Source organism: Nycticebus coucang, chromosome 8 (genome assembly GCF_027406575.1).
Source record: "Nycticebus coucang isolate mNycCou1 chromosome 8, mNycCou1.pri, whole genome shotgun sequence".
Lineage (NCBI taxonomy): Eukaryota > Metazoa > Chordata > Mammalia > Primates > Lorisidae > Nycticebus > Nycticebus coucang.
The window spans coordinates 55,663,765-55,680,976 of NC_069787.1; the positions used below are offsets into that span (position 1 = coordinate 55,663,765).

The 17,212-nt window shown below is 36.7% G+C and overlaps 1 protein-coding gene across 3 annotated transcripts in view; it reads right to left on the reverse strand.

Moving 5' to 3' along the window:
• Positions 1 to 17,212, reverse strand: part of DNAJC13 (DnaJ heat shock protein family (Hsp40) member C13) — a 147,387-nt gene that overhangs the window by 118,008 nt on the left and 12,167 nt on the right. For 2 of the 3 annotated variants that reach the window (XM_053599523.1, XM_053599521.1), the window contains exons 2-3: positions 6,052 to 6,132; positions 3,676 to 3,753 (exon numbers count right to left, since the gene is read on the reverse strand). In XM_053599523.1, the coding sequence (XP_053455498.1) occupies positions 3,676 to 3,753; positions 6,052 to 6,119 (146 nt within the window). In that variant the 5' untranslated portion in view covers positions 6,120 to 6,132. The remainder of the gene's footprint in view (positions 1 to 3,675; positions 3,754 to 6,051; positions 6,133 to 17,212) is intronic. The other variant, XM_053599522.1, reaches the window with a different exon arrangement.

The following is a 17,212-nucleotide window of genomic DNA, read 5'->3' on the forward strand; positions in this document are numbered from 1 at the left end:
GCAGGGGAAAACTGGCCAGGAACTCAAAGAGGTGGCACCAAAAATGAAAGAGGAGAAAACATTTAAATTTGATTAGATGGAATCATTAGCTTGATTCCCAAGCCACAATGGCTTGGAAAAGTCTAATGAGATTGGAGCTATTGAAAAGGACTCAGAATGTAAAGGACAGAATTCATTCTACCCATATGTATTTAGCAGGGAGTAGTGGTTTAGCAGCTTTGTCTGCCTTGGGAATACACAGAACTCCTGTTTTCATGAACTTCATGATGAGAGGCTCTTGGGGGGCAACCTTTGCAGCCATGATTTGCAGCCATAATCAATACCATGTCACCAGGGCCCAGGACCAAAGCATCTTGCTTGGTTGCTGCATTCTGGTGTGATGGGCGCAGTAATGGTTTCTGCACTGATATTGGGTAGGGTGGAGTCTCTTCTCATCAGAGCCAGGTGGTATGCGTACACAGTTAGCATTGTGGGAGGACTTTCCACTGAGCCCTGTGCATGCCCAGTGAGAGTTTCTGAACATGAGAAAAGCCCTACATCTCGTCTTTGTGTCCTCACTGGGATCTTATGTTTCTTTTACCTACCACTATGGCTAGTACCACTCTGTACTCAGTGGCAATGTATGGTGCATTAGTTATTTTCGGTATGTTCCATCTATATGATACCCAGAAAGTAATCAAGTGGGTAGAAATAACAGCAATGCAGAGAGTTCAAAAATATGATTACATCAACTTGATGGGAAGTTACATGGACACATTAAATATATTTATGAGAGCTATAGCTACGCTACCAATTGGAAACAACAGAAAGAAATAAAGTAACTTAACTTCTAGCTTCTCTACTATACCAGTTATCTTGTTTAATAGGGAAGATATTCATTAAATGGTTTGTACAAGCAGCTTTCATTCAAGTTTATAAGAAAAGAACATGTCAACACGTTTAAAATCTTCCAGTAATGTGATGCATGAGGTCTGTTTTTACTTCTAGAGAACAAATTCAGTAGTTCTCTTCCAAACAAGCATGCACATTTCCAATTGATATGTTTCAGTAATTTTAAAATGTTTTAATTAATGTGAAAAATAAGATTTGAATGTTAATATTTATCAATTTTTAAATTTATTAGGCTTACAAAAAATTAGCCAACTGTTTGCCAGCAAATTTTTTGGAATGTAGAATATAGTAAGTGATGTCTTAAGTGATATAGAGATTTGATGAACACACCAGAGAGACCTGCAGTCTATTTTTTGAATATTTAGGACTTGGCACTTGAGTGATTGGTGATAAGCCAGTGAGAGACATCTGGTTATTTGGAAACAAACAAATGATTGCTGTTTTTATAATTATCTGCTGAACTTAGAAAAAGTATTGAACAGAAACAAAGACATAGGGGATGCCTTCTCCTGCTACAGGTTCTCAGTGCTCTTGTTACAGAGTAGATGTGGTCCTGTTTGAATTCTAATTGTTAGGACATCAGGATGTTAACCATAAGAAGAATACTTTGTGGAATCATATGTAAGGGAGTTTTACTTTTGAATCTTCTAAAATGAAATATCCTTAAAACTGTCCTCAGGCTGGGCATGGTGGCTCACGCTTGTAAATTCTAGAACTCTTAAGAGGCCAAGACAGGTGAATTGCTTGAGCTCAGGAGTTCAAGATCAGCCTGAGCAAGAGCAAGACCCTGTCTCTACTAAAAATAGAAAAACTAGCTGGCCACTGTAGCAGGCACTATAATCCCAGCTACTGAGGAAGCTGAAGCAAGAGGATCACTTTAGCCCAGTGGTTCTCAACCTTCCTAGTGCCACGGCCCTTTAATACAATTCCTGTGAGTCGCTATCCACAGGTTGAGAACTGCTGCTTTAGTTCAAGAGTTTGAAGTTGCTATGACACCAGGCACTTTAACCTGGGGCAACAGAGTTATACCCTGTCTCAAAAAACAAAAAAACTATTCTCTTTTTTTTCTTTTCTTTATTGTTAAATCATAGCTGTGTACATTAATGCAATCATGGGGCACCATACACTGGTTTTATAGGCCGTTTGACACATTTTCATCACACTGGTTAACATAGCCTTTCTGGCATTTTCTTCGTTATTGTGTTAAGACATTTATAGTCTACATTTACTAAGTTTCACATGTACCCTTGTAAGATGTATCGCAGGTGTAGTCCCACCAATCACCCTCCCTTCACCCATCCTCCCCTCCTCCATCTCCCCGTTCCCTTGTTCTTAGGTTATAACTGGGTTATAGCTTTCATGTGAAAGCCATAAATGAGTTTCATAGTAGGACTGAGTACACTGGATACTTTTTCTTCCATTCTTGAGATACTTTACTAAGAAGAATATGTTCCAGCTCCATCCATGTAAACATGAAAGAGGTAAAGCTAAAATATTTAAAGCATAAAATTTATTGATTCTTCAAATAACAGTATGTTCACAATTGCTAAGGTTATTTTTGGCATATTTTTAAAAAATGTCTAATTGAATACATACTTGCTTTTCTCATCTCTTCAAGCTTTGAATCCTTTGTAGAAAAGCCTGTTTGTGGCCTACACTTGAGAATATGAAAGCAATTTTTCTCCTAAGATTACCGGTTTCTTACATTCCCTTTCAGACTAAGCAGTGAAAAGAAAAGCAAAACTAGTTGTCTTTATGAAATACAGCAATCAAAAGTGTGACAGAGAAAATGCTTCATTGCTTTTCCCTAGCAGAAGTTTCCTTCCATCCTCCATAGACCATTACTTAACTTTCTTGTGACATTTATAAAGTTTTTGATGCCGAAAAGTTATTTTTAGAAGATTAATTAATAGAAAGAAGTCTATATTATTATTGAGGTGATTGCTATTTTTGGCACATATTGATTGCAGTAACCCAGAAATAACTAATTAACCATTTCATAGCATGTAGGATGCTTATTTATGAAACAAAGTTTCCAGCCAGGAAAAAAAAAAAAAAAAAAAAAGAGGAAAAAATCCTGAAGAATTAAGAGAATACTTGCAAATAATATATCTGATAAGAGACTTATTCAGAATACAGAAAGAAAACTCACAACTCAACAATATAAAAAACCCTAATTTGTAAGTAAATCATTTGAATAGATTTTAACCAAAAAAAAATATGCAGGGTGGACATAAAGTTCATGTACACTTTAAAATAGTTTAACATAATAAATTGCACATGAATTTTATGGACACCCTGCATAAAAATGGCACATAGAAGATACTCAACATTATCAGTCATTAGGGCAATGAAAATCCAAACCATAATGAGATTCAAACCACTTCATACCATATTAGGATGGCTAAAAGTTAAAAAGAAAAATAGGCAATAACAAGTGTTGGTAAGGATGTGGAGCACTTGGAAACGTCACACAGTGATGATGGGAATGTAATGTGTTACAGCTACTTTGAAAAACAGTTTGGCTGCTCTTCTAAGTTAAACATAAGCGTTACCATATAACCCACCAATCCTACTCTTAGGCACATACTCAAGAGAACTAGAAATATAGATTCACCCCAAAATTTGTACATGAACATTCATAGCTGCATTACTCATAACTGTAAAAAAGTAGAACTATATGTTAGGCAATTGATGAATGGACAAAATGTGGTACGGTCATGCAACAGAATATCGACAACAGAAAGAAACGAAGTACTAATTCATGGTACAACACTGACGAACCTTGAAAACATCATGGTAAGTGGGAGAAGCCAATGGCAAATGACCATATTTTGTATCATTCCATTTATATGAGATATTCTAAATAGGCAAAGACAGAGACAGAAACTGGATCAGTGACTGCCAGATGCTAGAAGGAGGGGAAAAAGCGGAGTAACGGCTAATTTTGAAAGCCATTCTTAAAGGAAGTTTTTTTTTGGGGGTGGGGGGGGGTTTAGAATACTTTAGAAAGTATTTTGGGCAGCGCCTGTGGCTCAGTCGGTAAGGCGCCGGCCCCATATACCGAAGGTGGCGGGTTCAAACCTGGCCCCAGCTGAACTGCAAAAACCAAAAAATAGCTGGGCGTTGTGGCAGGCGCCTGTAGTCCCAGCTACTCGGGAGGCTAAGGCAAGAGAATCGCTTCAGCCCAGGAGTTGGAGGTTGCTGTGAGCTGTGTGATGCCATGGCACTCTACCGAGGGTGATAAAGTGAGACTCTGTCTCTACAAAAAAAAAAAAAAAAAAACTAAAAATAAAAATAAAAACGAAAGTATTCTAAAAACAGTTAGTGGTGATGATTTCCAATCCTACAAATATACTAAAAACCAACGAATTGTATAAAGGGAGAATTTTATGATATAGAAATATACCTTAAAAGTTATTAAAAACGAACAAGTTTCAAGGTATCAATAATGGAGGAAAGAAATTGTGCTAAAGAGCACAGACATAGTTCTACTCCAAACTGTTACAATAACAAAAAAAGGATTATTCTAAGCCTTAGCGACTATTCTCTAAGAACATTAAAAAAAAAAAAATTCCAGATGATCAAAATTACTGACAAGCTCACAAAGCAAAAATGCAATAAATTTCAAATTAATGTATCAATGTATCATAATTGTTATTAAAAACAGAAGTTATATTATAACCAGGAAATATACCACTTAAGGAAAAAATAAAGATCATATAAATATGTAATTTTCTTTAAAGCTGATTCAAAAAAAAAAAATCATTTTAAGAAGACTCATACTGGATATGCCAACATTCTCTCAGACTTTGTTCAACAAAACTAATTGAGGAAAAAACTTAGAGACAAATATTCTACAAAGCTAACAATTATGCCCTCTAATTTAGGAGTTCATTCAAATGAGCCACTACAAAATCGAATACTCAAATCTTTCAAAATTACTGTCCGTTTTCTAATGCAAACCAGAAACAGTACTGGGTTCAGAGGTTGCACCATCCTAAGAAGTTACCACGCTCTCTGATAATTAAACAATGACAAGAACAAAAGCTATTAGCTTTGTGCATGTGTCACGTTTTGTCTTGTGGTCACCTACTTGTCAAAGTGTGACACATTCATTTTACTCATTGCTATTCAAAGAACCAGAAACTAAACTTTTAGAACGGTCACAGGTGCCATTCTCTTAATACTCAATGTAGTATATTTAAGGCATAACATAGAAGCTTTCATACATTCCACATCATTTCATTTAATTCTTACAACAATCTGAGGGGTAAGATTACTACCTATCTTAAAGAGAGGAAACAAAAGCATGCACAGCTTGGTCTGGTTAGAAAAGCCACCAAAAAATATCATCTGTCTCTACAAAAAAAAAAAAAAAAAAAAAAAAAAATCATCTCCCCCTTCCACAGAAAATAGAAAATCAAACCCAATTTTTAAATTTCATCACAGGCCTAAAAAGAAGGCCCCATATTTCACCAGAATGGCATCATTTTCTCTGATAGTAGCATGAATACGAAAACATGGTTTCCAGGTAAGAAAGGGGTAGAGTTAACAATCTGCTTCTATGGCACAACTTCATCATTTACTCAGAGCATTCAAGAGGGCAATTGACTTTCCCTTTAACTGTCAATTTTAATTCTTATCAAAATCTTTCCCAAGAAATGTCAAAAGAAAAAAAAAATGAACAGTAATTTATTCTAAATGTAGCCTTTACATTTAAAATATGCACACTTTTTTTTTTTTTTGAAGAGAAGGGCTGAACCACACTATTGAGTCTTGCTGTATTATTCCAGATTTTTTTTTTTTTTTTGAGACAGAGTCTCACTATATTGCCCTCAATATAGTGCTGTAGCATCACAGCTCACAGCAACCTCAAACTCTTGGGCTTAAGCAATTCTCAATTCTCAATTCTCTTGCCTCAGCCTCCCAAGTAGCTGGGACAACAGACGCCCACACAACGCCCAGCTACTTTTTTGTTGCAGTTGTCATTGTTGTTTAGGTGGCCGGGTCTGGGTTCGAGCCCGCTAGCCTCGGTGTATGTGACTGGCGCCATAACCACTGTGCTATGGGTACTGAGCCATATTCAAGATATTAAAAACAGTAATTTTTTAAATAATACTTTACAGAACCACAAAAAAATAAAACAGGAATACTTACTTTCCCCTCCATGAATGTTTTGTTGTGTAGAAACATGCCAGATCCTTATTTTCCCTAATTATGTTCATTTTGTGCCCAAACCTAGAAGATAAAATTAGAGATGAACTTAGTACATATCCTTAATTTTCCCAAATCTCTCATCTCAAAAGTAGTATGATTATGATTAAGTAGTAGAGATTATGATCTCTCAACTTTCATAATCTGTCATAGGTCCTCTATTAAGACCACAAGGTTTTTAAGGACAGAGACTGGTCTGTTCAACTCTCTACGTAGCCCTCAGTACTGTATGATGCTCATTCATGTCTCCTCTGTCACTGACCTGAGTTTCTTGAGGACAAGAAGTGCCCTCTAACAACATCACCAGTGTCTGGAATCAAAAAACGTCAGATATGGTAAATGAACCTTTAACTATCACAGTGCCAACAATGCCTTGGTACACAACAGGCACCTAAAAATGTCTGACAAATGTCAAACCAATTCCAAAAGGTTTTCAATGAGGTGACTGCCAGTCATTTTGCTGTCACTATAACTTTAAAAGGGGCCTATTATAAATATGACAATTTAAAAAGAATTCTCACTATAAAAGTAATAGGTGTCCATAGTAAGAAATCTAAATACCCATAAAATAAATTTTTCATCCTAGTATCCAAAGATCATTTTAGACTTTTTTATATTTAGAAGCATCATTTGTGCTTTTTAAACAAAACTGAGATCACTGGTACTGTTTAATTTCAAAGAATATTGTACTTAATATTTTCAAAGAATGTTAACCTTTCTCTACAGAATTAAATATTCATTGAGAAAATGATTTAAGACGATTAATATTCCATTGTAGGAATATACTAGAACAGTGCTACTCAAAGTGCAATTGCAAAGGATTTGTTTCCAGGCCACATCAAATTTAGAGTAAGTTTGATTAGTGGACTCCTCTTGTTTAACAGGACATAGAACACCTCAGGACTGTTGCATGATGAAATCACATATGAAATAAGTATCCTTACAATCCACATAGCAAGACAACATTATGTGCAATAGTTATTGACTGTAACCCATAAGTGTATAAAATCCAGAATCACTTTATTTCATGAAAAATTTTAATTGCACTTATTTTATAGGATAAACTGTTGGAACTGGCTACTCATGAAATACTGATAAATTCTAAAAATCTTACATCACTTACTTCATTTTGAAAACATGGATGAAATAGAAAAAAAGTTAATGTTTGCTTTATTTCCTTTGTTATTTGACTATTTCTCCCTAACCTTAATAATTAGGTACTGTAAAAAATATTGTGGGTTTGGGTGGTGCCTGTGGTTCAAGGAGTAGGGCGCCGGCCCCATATATTGGAGGTGGCGGGTTCAAATCCGGACCCCAGCCAAAAAAAACTGTGGGTTATACACCAAAGTGCCTATAATAATGCAAACTGAATGGGTGGAATTATGGTTTGCTTAAGCTTGCTTTACACCTTTATATACTGTGAATTTTTTTAAATCAGCAATTAGTCTTTCCATAGTTAGAATAAGCTATTTTCTTTCAAAAAGGTTTTTTAAACAACTTTTTTCAGATATAATTCATACTTAAAATATACAACTGGGTGGTTTTTAGTGCTGCAACTGTCACCTCTTATTTTCACAACCCTTTCATCACAGCAAAAAGGAAATCTTTTTAGCATTCACTCCCCATCACAGCTCACAACTGGCAGTCACAGATATCACACAGACTTGTCTACACTGGCCATACTACCAAATATTCGATAGTACATACACACCAATACTTTTTTATCCATTATGAATAATGATGGACATTGGGATTATTTCTACTTTTTGGTAGGAATAATACAATTATGAACATGCACATACAAGTTTTTGTGTGAACACGTTTTCATTTCTCTTAGGTATATACCTGAGTGGCAAAAACATTTTTAAAGATACCTCTATTTTGAAATTGCTTTCTTCATTCTTCCCACTTGTTTTTGTATTTCCAATTAGTGAGAGTTTTTGTACTCTACGTAGAATACTTGTCCTTCAGATATTTATATGGTTTACCTTCATCTCCTTCAAATCTGTGTTCAAATGTTGCCTTTCCAATGAAGCCCACGCCAACCATCTTGTTTTAAATTGTAACCAATCTCCTCATTCTACACTTGCCATTCCCTTGCCCTGCCTTTTTACCCCCATAGCATCTTTCACATTCTAATGTGCAATTTATTATTCATCTAATTCTATTAGAATATCTAGCGAGAGGTAGTTTGTTTAGATCAGGAATGTATCTCCAGGACCTACAAGAGAATGCCTAACACAAAATAGATGCTCAATAAGTATCTGAGTGAATGAATGAATGAAATACAGCAATACCATGCGCAATTCTGACGTCTACTTCAAATTTGATGGTCTGGGCTGGGTGCAGTAGCTCACACCTGTAATCTTAGCACTTTGGGAGGCCGAGGTGGGCACACTGATGAAGCTCATGAGTTTGACACCAGCCTGAGCAAGAACAAGAGTCCATCTGCTAAAAATGAAAAACTGTGGCAAGAGGATTACTTGAGCACAAGAGTTTGAGGATGCTGTGAGCTGTGATCACTTTACCTAGGGCAGCACAGTCAAACTGTCTCCAAAAAAAAAAAAAAAAAAACAACTTGATGCTCTCTCCCAAAGCTTTTATCAAACCTTCTAGAAAAGCATTAATTCATGCTCGGAAAAATAACAAAAAAACCCACAAGTAACACTAAGTTTAGAGAAATCTTTATTGTTACACCAGAAGAAATTTCTTATAGTTAACTTATATGTTCCTACTAATTGAGTACACAGAAAGCTAAATATAGTCCTGACAGTTGGTGTGGTTATTTGTTTCTGGATTTCATATCTGGGATGACATAGGCAGCCAACAAAGATTTACTAAACCCAAAAAGCATTTACCACCCTGCCTTCTGAATCATTTGCAGTAAATCATATTGCTGAAAGAAATCTGAGTAACATCACTGAGGACTCACCAAAAAACTGGAATAAGTGTATATAGGTATATAAATAATATTTTCCCTTATATAACTAAATATTGGGACAATGGAAGAAAATAAGGTGAAGAGCTGATAATGAAGAGTAAGGGTCTGTACTCTTTGTCCATTATCTTAGATATCAAAATAACTAATTCCATACCAAGGCCCTATCTTGGGAAAGCTGAGAAAAAAGAAAATGTGTTTCAGAAGAGACTGACTGATACTATTCAAGGTCTTTAAAATCAAATGAAAGGGCAGCACCTGTGGCTCATTGAGTACAGCGCCAGCCCCATATACGGAGGGTGGCAGGTTCAAACCCAGCCCCAGCCAAACTGCAACAAAAAATAGGCAGGCGTTGTGGTGGGTGCCTGTGGTCCCAGCTACTGGGGGGGCTGAGGCAAGAGAATTGCCTAAGCCCAAGAGCTGGAGGTGCTATGAGCTGTGATGCCATAGCACTCTACATAGGATGACAAAGTGAGACTCTGTCTCTAAAAAAATAAATAAAATCAAAATGAAAAGCAGAGAAAAATAATAAAGATTTTAAAATGACAACTGTAAAGAACATAAAGCATGACCAAGAAGGAATAAAGATGATCTCTAATAAATAAGGGAAGAATAAAAGTAAAATAATCTTACAATTAACAAATTTAAGAATTTTCTAATGAAAAACTAAAAAATGACCTCCTAGGTGGGGGATATGTAACTCAAACAGATCTTTTAGGAGAGGAAACAAAACCAGTTTATATCAAGAAGGTTTATCCACATCTTTTTAAAGACCTATGAACTTGGCGGTGATAAAAGCATCAGATTCCAGAGAGTTCTTAGGTTAAGACAGACAAAAGGAGAAAGGGAGAGAAGACACAATACATTAATATAAAAGTTAACTATCAACCACCTATCTGTTAGAAGAAATAACGTGTATCTGATGCAGATTAGAATGCTGACAGAAAACATGAGGATTAAAAAGTACTAGTACTTCAATTCTCTGCATATTATAAATTCCCTATGGCCAACATCATCACACTTTGTAATTTTCTTGTCTCTGAAATATTTTAGAAAGCAACAAGTGATATTGCTACTGTACACCATAGAGTAGTATAACCGAAGTCCTCTCTATGGAAGAAAAATTGCCTCTCTATTGAAAAGCTTGCTTTCACCTATGTTATAATTAGGTAAGAATATATTTGAGAGGAGAAGTTAAGGAAGGGAAGAGACATCCACCTGAGTAGCCAAGTCAACTCTAGAAATAATGGGGTAATTCAATGCTATTATTAGTGTCTGTATATCCTCAAAATAGAAATTAGGATAATGCTTTTCCATATGAAACACTCATTAAACACAGAAAGTTGAAGAGGCAAGATTACTCTAAACATTTATGACATGGCCTGAAATTATGCTCTAATCTAAACATTTATGACTTGGCCTGAAATTATGCTCTAATCTAAACATTTATGACTTGGCCTGAAATTATGCAACACTTTTGAGTACTCATTACATGTTAGTGATTAGGCTACTGATATGCCATGTATTTATCTCATTTTGTGCCCATAATAACACTTGTGTTATAGGTATGCTGATTCCCATTTTATTGACAAAAAAAGTGATAGAAAGATCAATCAAAGGTCACAAAGCTGGTTTAGTGACTGGACCAGGTTTTGTACCAGACTATTTAATTTCATACTCTATGTGCTAAACGTAGAATAATTCCAAGTGAATCAGTGGAAAAATGAGTGAAGGCAAATCTAGGGGTCCTCCGGCAGACAAGTGTCAATTCAAAGTGGGAAGACCTCAGACTACTACCCTGGAATAGATTCCAGAGCTGTTCCACACCTGATACATTTTTAAATTATTAGCACAAAAGCTGTATTAAGGCTAAAGTAATTTTAATACTGAAACTATCAACAAGGATGGTGCATTTTAAAAATATTTTGGCAGAAGACAGACTAGCAATAACTGCCATTTTTCAGCAGCGTAAATTTGAACAAAAGTTTCTGAACCTCTGACTCACAATTCATTTATAAAATAGGAATCATAACTGTCCCAAAGGACTGTGGTGAGGGCTAAATGAGATAACACAAACAAAGAAAGGAATCAACAAGGTACATAAGAACACACACTCAAAAACTATTAACTACAATTATAATGATTTTTTTTTTTTTTTTGACACAGAGTCTCACTATGTCACCCGTGGTAGAGTGCCCTGGCATTACAGCTCACAGCAATCTCAAACTCATGGGCTTAGGTAATTCTTTTGCCTCAGCCCCCCGAGTAGCTGGGACTACAGGCGCCTGCCACAAAGCCCCGATACCTCTGTTGTTGTTATTGTTTTGGGTTTTTTGGAGGGAGTTCTTTTTTTTTTTTTTTTTTTTAGTAGGCCCAGGCAAGGCTTGAACCCGCCAGCCTGGGTGTTATGTGGCTGGCACCCTACTCACTGAGCTACAGGCGCCAAGCCAGGTTACTGTATTTTTAAATATACTGTTTCCAGACATACAACCCAGTTATTTGGGTATTTCTATTATCTTATCAAGAACTACCATCACCTGTACCTTTTAAGGCATTTGGGGGGACAAAGTTACATTACTTCTCTCTAAATATTTTATTAATTTCAATCTTTCTACTATTCATTGTTTATCTCCTAGAACATCTACCTTCAAAAGCATAGTGTTTTATCAATTTAATCAGCAGCTTTTACTTAACCTTTCAAAAATAACTAAACAAATATCACATTTCTTAAGCTGGATGTTGTATATAAGCACATCACTTTATTACTGTCATTATTATTTTATTTGTACAATTTATTTTTCCCATAAATGGTTTTTTGTTTTATTTTGAGATAAGTTCTCACTCTATGACACCACTCACAGGCTACAGTGGAGTGGTGTCATAGCCAACTGCAACCTCAAACTCCTGGGCTCCAGCAATCTTCTTGCCTCAACCTCCAAAGTAGCTGGGATTACCGCAGAATGCCGCCATGCCTGGTTAATTTTTCTATTTTTTATAGACATGATCTCACTCTTTCTTAGGACCTTGGCCTCCCAAAGTGCTAGGATTAAAAGGAAACAAATGTAAGATAGACCAAGACACAATACAGTTTTCAAAATTATCTTATGTCAACCATAACCCTATATTTAAGCTTCTCTTTATTTCAACTGTATTCCTATAAAATACTATTACAAGTCAATCTTCTTTACTACAATTTAATAGCACCCCCCTTTGGTATTTGATATTTTAATTATTAGAGTTATTTCTTTCCATGTAGCCAACCTAACATTTTAAAAATTATTTGTGATGCCTGTAAGTTAACTATGGCTTCAAAAAGTTTTGGGGGAAAAAAACTTAATTCCAAAAAGTAAATTTCATCTCCAGTTAACATTTTTTCTGCACAAATAAGCTCTTAGAGTGATTCAAAATCAGTGCCTATAGGAAAAAACTCTTAAGCAACCAGTAATTCCCATTATTCATTAAAAATATATAGAATTTCTAGTCTAATGAATATCTAGCAGTCAGGTATAGGTACATGTTATAAATAATAAACCGCCCAAGTGAAAAATGTATAAACTGTTGAATGAGACTTTGGAAGCAGTTGTATCATCAGCCATTCTGCCAGTTGTTCAGGGGCTATTAGAATCAGCAGTTGGAGAAATAATGAAGATGGCAGCAGAGTAACAGCTTCCTTGAATCTGGGCACTGTGAGTCTGGGGAGATAAGACTCCAGGCATCTCTAGCTGGTGGGATATGCCTATAATCATCCCTTTGAGGATACAGGGAGTCAGCAAGAGACTTCTGGACCCCATGAGGAGGAAAAACACAGTGGAAAACTGGCAAGTAATCGCGTCTGTTCGATAGGTCTAATCCCACCGACAGTTGTTAAGTGCAGTAGCAGCGAGACTGCAAACTGGAAAGGCCTTACCTGTGAACTGTTTTGGTGGTTTTGGACTTGGCACTCAGTTGAACTGCCTTGGGGAGAGCTTGAGCGGGACTGCAGAGAATTTGGGCATTGTCTGGGTCCCCAGACTGAGCCGCTGAGCCGGACGGAGCTAATAGTGTTTGGCTGAGGGCTGCAGGGAGCCATTGTGAGAGAACTGCCCCAACAAGGTCTGCCCTAGGGGTTGCAGAGCAAGGATCTGCTGGGCAGGACCTAGTAACCTAATGACTGAGCACCCTAAGGCAGGGTCTGAGCCGCCTTACAGCCTTAACCCACAGAGGCAGAGTGAGACCGGTTTTGGCACACTGGGTAAGAGGATAACCGCTTCAGCAGTGATTCCAGCAACAAACACTTTCCTGGGAAAGCTTCTGCTTAGCAAGTTTAGAAGCTTAAAGTGCCTTTTAAGAGGGCTGAAGAGAGACTTAGGGTGTCTACCCTGTGGGGTTTGAGAAATCAGCGTAGCCCTCCAGTTGTATCAGCATTCTGATTAACATCTCATACCCCAGAAGACCACCTGTTGCCCAGACAATATTCAACAAGATATATATACTGCTTTGTTTTTGGTTTTTTCTTTTTGCTTGTTTTTTGTTTGTTTTGATGTTGCTATTGTTTTTTTTAATTTCAACCTTTTCCATACAGATTTTTTTCTTTCTCAATTTTTCTAGTTTAAATACGATTTCCCATTGCTGCCTTTTTCAATAACTAGAACTTCATTTTTGCTAGTGTTTCTACCCCTCTTATTTGGTTTTTCATGCAATTTTATCCTGTAAAGTTTTCTATTTCCTTGTAGAGGTGAGGTACTGTGTCTGCTCAGGTTAGCAAAGAGCTGCTGACCTCAAGGGACCCACCCAACCGGGCACCCCCAGAGGTTGGGGTTTCTTTAAGTTTGTGTCAAAGTACCCTACTGTACACCTATATTGCTCTGTCTCCCTCTTTCTGTGCCTCTCTTCTTTTTGTCAATATTCCTTTTACCCACCCCCTCTCCTCTCTCTATTTTCTTTTCACACTTTCCTTCTTTCTTTAATCCCTTCTTGCTCTTCCACCTTCTCATCCTTCTGGTCCTGTACCAAAAGGACTCATCAAAACCTTAGTCCACAGGCATAGGAACGTAAAGAGCAAGAGGAAGGGCAAGGAAACAGATAAAAGAAATCACTCATGAGGAAGAATCAGCAGAGAACTCCAGGCAAAATGAAGAACCAGTCCAGAACAGCACCTCCAAGGGACCAAAAGGTGGCTACTGCAGAGGATTCCACCTATAAAGAAATGTTAGGAATGACAGAAAGGAAATTTAGAATACACATGATGAAAACAATGAAGGAAATGATGGAAACAATAAAGGAAACTGCTGATAAAGTGGAAAATAACCAAAAGGAAATCCAAAAACAGAATCAAATAAGACATGAACGATACGAAGAATATAGAAAGGATATAGCAGAGCTGAAGGACCTGAAGCAGTCAATTAGAGAATTTAAAGATGCAATGGAAAGTATCAGCAACAGGTTAGACCACGCAGAAGAAAGAATTTCAGAGGTAGAAGACAAAGTCCTTGAGATAACTCAGATAGTAAAAGAGGCAGAAAAGAGAGAGAGAAAGCAGAACGTTCACTGTCAGAATTATGGGACCTTATGAAGCGTTCCAACATATGAGTTTTGGGAATCCCAGAAGGGGAAGAAGCATGCCCCAGAAGAATGGAAGCCATACTAGAGAATATGACAAAAGAAAATTTCCCAAATATCACCAAAGATGCTGACACACTGCTTTCAGAGGGATATTGGATCCCAGGTCGCCTCAACTCTAACCGAGCTGCTCCAAGACACATTGTGATGAACTTGTCCAAAGTCAAGACAAAAGAAAAGATTCTGCAAGCTGCCAGGAATAAGCACCAGTTGACCTACAGGGTCAGAGTGACTGTAGACTTCTCTAATGAAACTTTCCAAGCAAGAAGACAATGGTCATCTACCTTTAATCTACTTAAACAGAACAATTTCCAGCCCAGAATTCTGTACCCTGCTAAGCTAAGTTTCAAAATTGATGGAGAAATCAAATCATTTACGGATAGACAAACATTGAGGAAATTCGCCACAACAAGACCAGCTCTACAGGAAATACTTCAACCTGTTGTGCACACTGACCACCACAATGGATCAGCAGCAAAGTAAGAACTCAGAAATTAAAGGACAGAACCTAACCTCCACACTGATGCAAAAGATAAAACTAAGCAATGGACTCTCACAAAATAAGATGAATAGAATACTACCACACTTATCAATTATCTCAATAAATGTTAATGGCTTGAATTTCCCACTGAAGAGACATAGATTGGCTGACTGGATTAAAAAACAGAAGCCATCCATTTGCTGTCTGCAAGAAACACACCTGCCTTCAAAAGACAAATTAAAGCTCTGAGTCAAGGGTTGGAAGACAATTTTTCAGTAAAATGGAATTCAGAAGAAAAGAGGAGTTGCAATCTTATTTTCAAACACATGTGGATTTAAAGCAACTAAAGTGAAAAAAGACAAAGATGGTCACTTTATATTGGTCAAGGGAAAAAATACAACAAGAAGACGTTTCAATTGTAAATATTTATGCACCCAATTTAAATGCTCCCAGATTCTTGAAAAGACCTTACTCAGTCTGAGCAATATGATATCTGATAATACCATCATAACAGGGGACTTTAACACTCCTCTTACAGAGCTGGACAAATCCTCTAAACAGAAATTAAACAAAGATATAAGAGATTTAAATAAGACCCTAGAACAACTGTGCTTGATAGACGCATATAGAACACTCCATCCCAAAGATAAAGAATACACATTCTTCTCATCACCCCATGGAACATTCTCCAAAATTGATCATATCCTGGGACACAAAACAAATATCAACAGAATCAAAAGAATTGAAATTTTCTTGTATCTTCTCAGACCATAAGGCACTAAGAGTAGAACTCAACTCTGACAAAAACATTCAACCCCACCCAAACGCATGGAAATTAAACAATCTTCTGTTGAATAACAGATGGGTGCAGGAAGAAATAAAACAGGAAATCATTAACTTCCTTGAGCATAAAACAATGAAGACAGAAGCTACCAAAACTGTGGGATACTGCAAAAGCAGTTTTGGGAGAAAAATCTGTCGCTTTAGGATACCTACATTTGAAAAACAGAAAGAGAACACATCAGCAAACTTACAACCCATCTTATGGAATTGGAAAAAGAAGAACAATCTAAGGCTAAACTCACTAGAAGAAAAGAAATATCCAAAATCAAATCAGAGATCAATGAAATTGAGAACAAAAGAATGATCCAGAAAATTAATGAAACAAGGAGTTGGTTTTTTGAAAAAATTAATAAAATAGATAAACTATTGGCCAGATTAATGAGAAATAGAAAAGTAAAATCTCTAGTAACCTCAATCAGAAATGATAAAGGGGAAATAACAACTGATCCCACAGAGATACAAGAGATCATCTCTGAATACTACCAGAAACTCTATGCCCAGAAATTTGACAATGTGAAGGAAATGGATCAATATTTGGAATCACACCCTCTCCCTAGACTCAGCCAGGAAGACATAGAGCTCCTGAACAGACCAATTTCAAGCACTGAGATTAAAGAAACAATAAAAAATCTTCCAACCAAAATATGCCCTGGTCCAGATGGCTTCACTCCAGAATTCTATCAAACCTTCAAGAAAGAGCTTATTCCTGTACTGCAGAAATTATTCCAAAAAAATCAAGGAAGAAGGAAACTTCCCCAACACATTCTATGAAGCAAACATCACCCTGATACCTAAACCAGGAAAAGACCCAAACAAAAAGGAGAATTTCAGACCAATCTCACTCATAAATATAGATGCAAAAATTCTCAACAAAATCCTAGCCAATAGATTACAGCTTATCATCAAAAAGGTCATTCATCATGATCAAGTAGGCTTCATCCCAGGGATGCAAGGCTGGTTTAACATACGCAAGTCCATAAATGTTATCCACTGTATTAACAGAGGCAAAAATAAAGATCATATGATCCTCTCAATAGATGCAGAAAAAGCATTTGATAAAATCCAGCATCCTTTTCTAATTAGAACACTGAAGAGTATAGGCATAGGTGGCACATTTCTAAAACTGATTGAAGCTATCTATGACAAACCCACAGCTAATATTTTACTGAATGGAGTAAAACTGAAAGCTTTTCCTCTTAGAACTGGAAACACACAAGGTTGTCCACTGTCACCTTTACTATTCA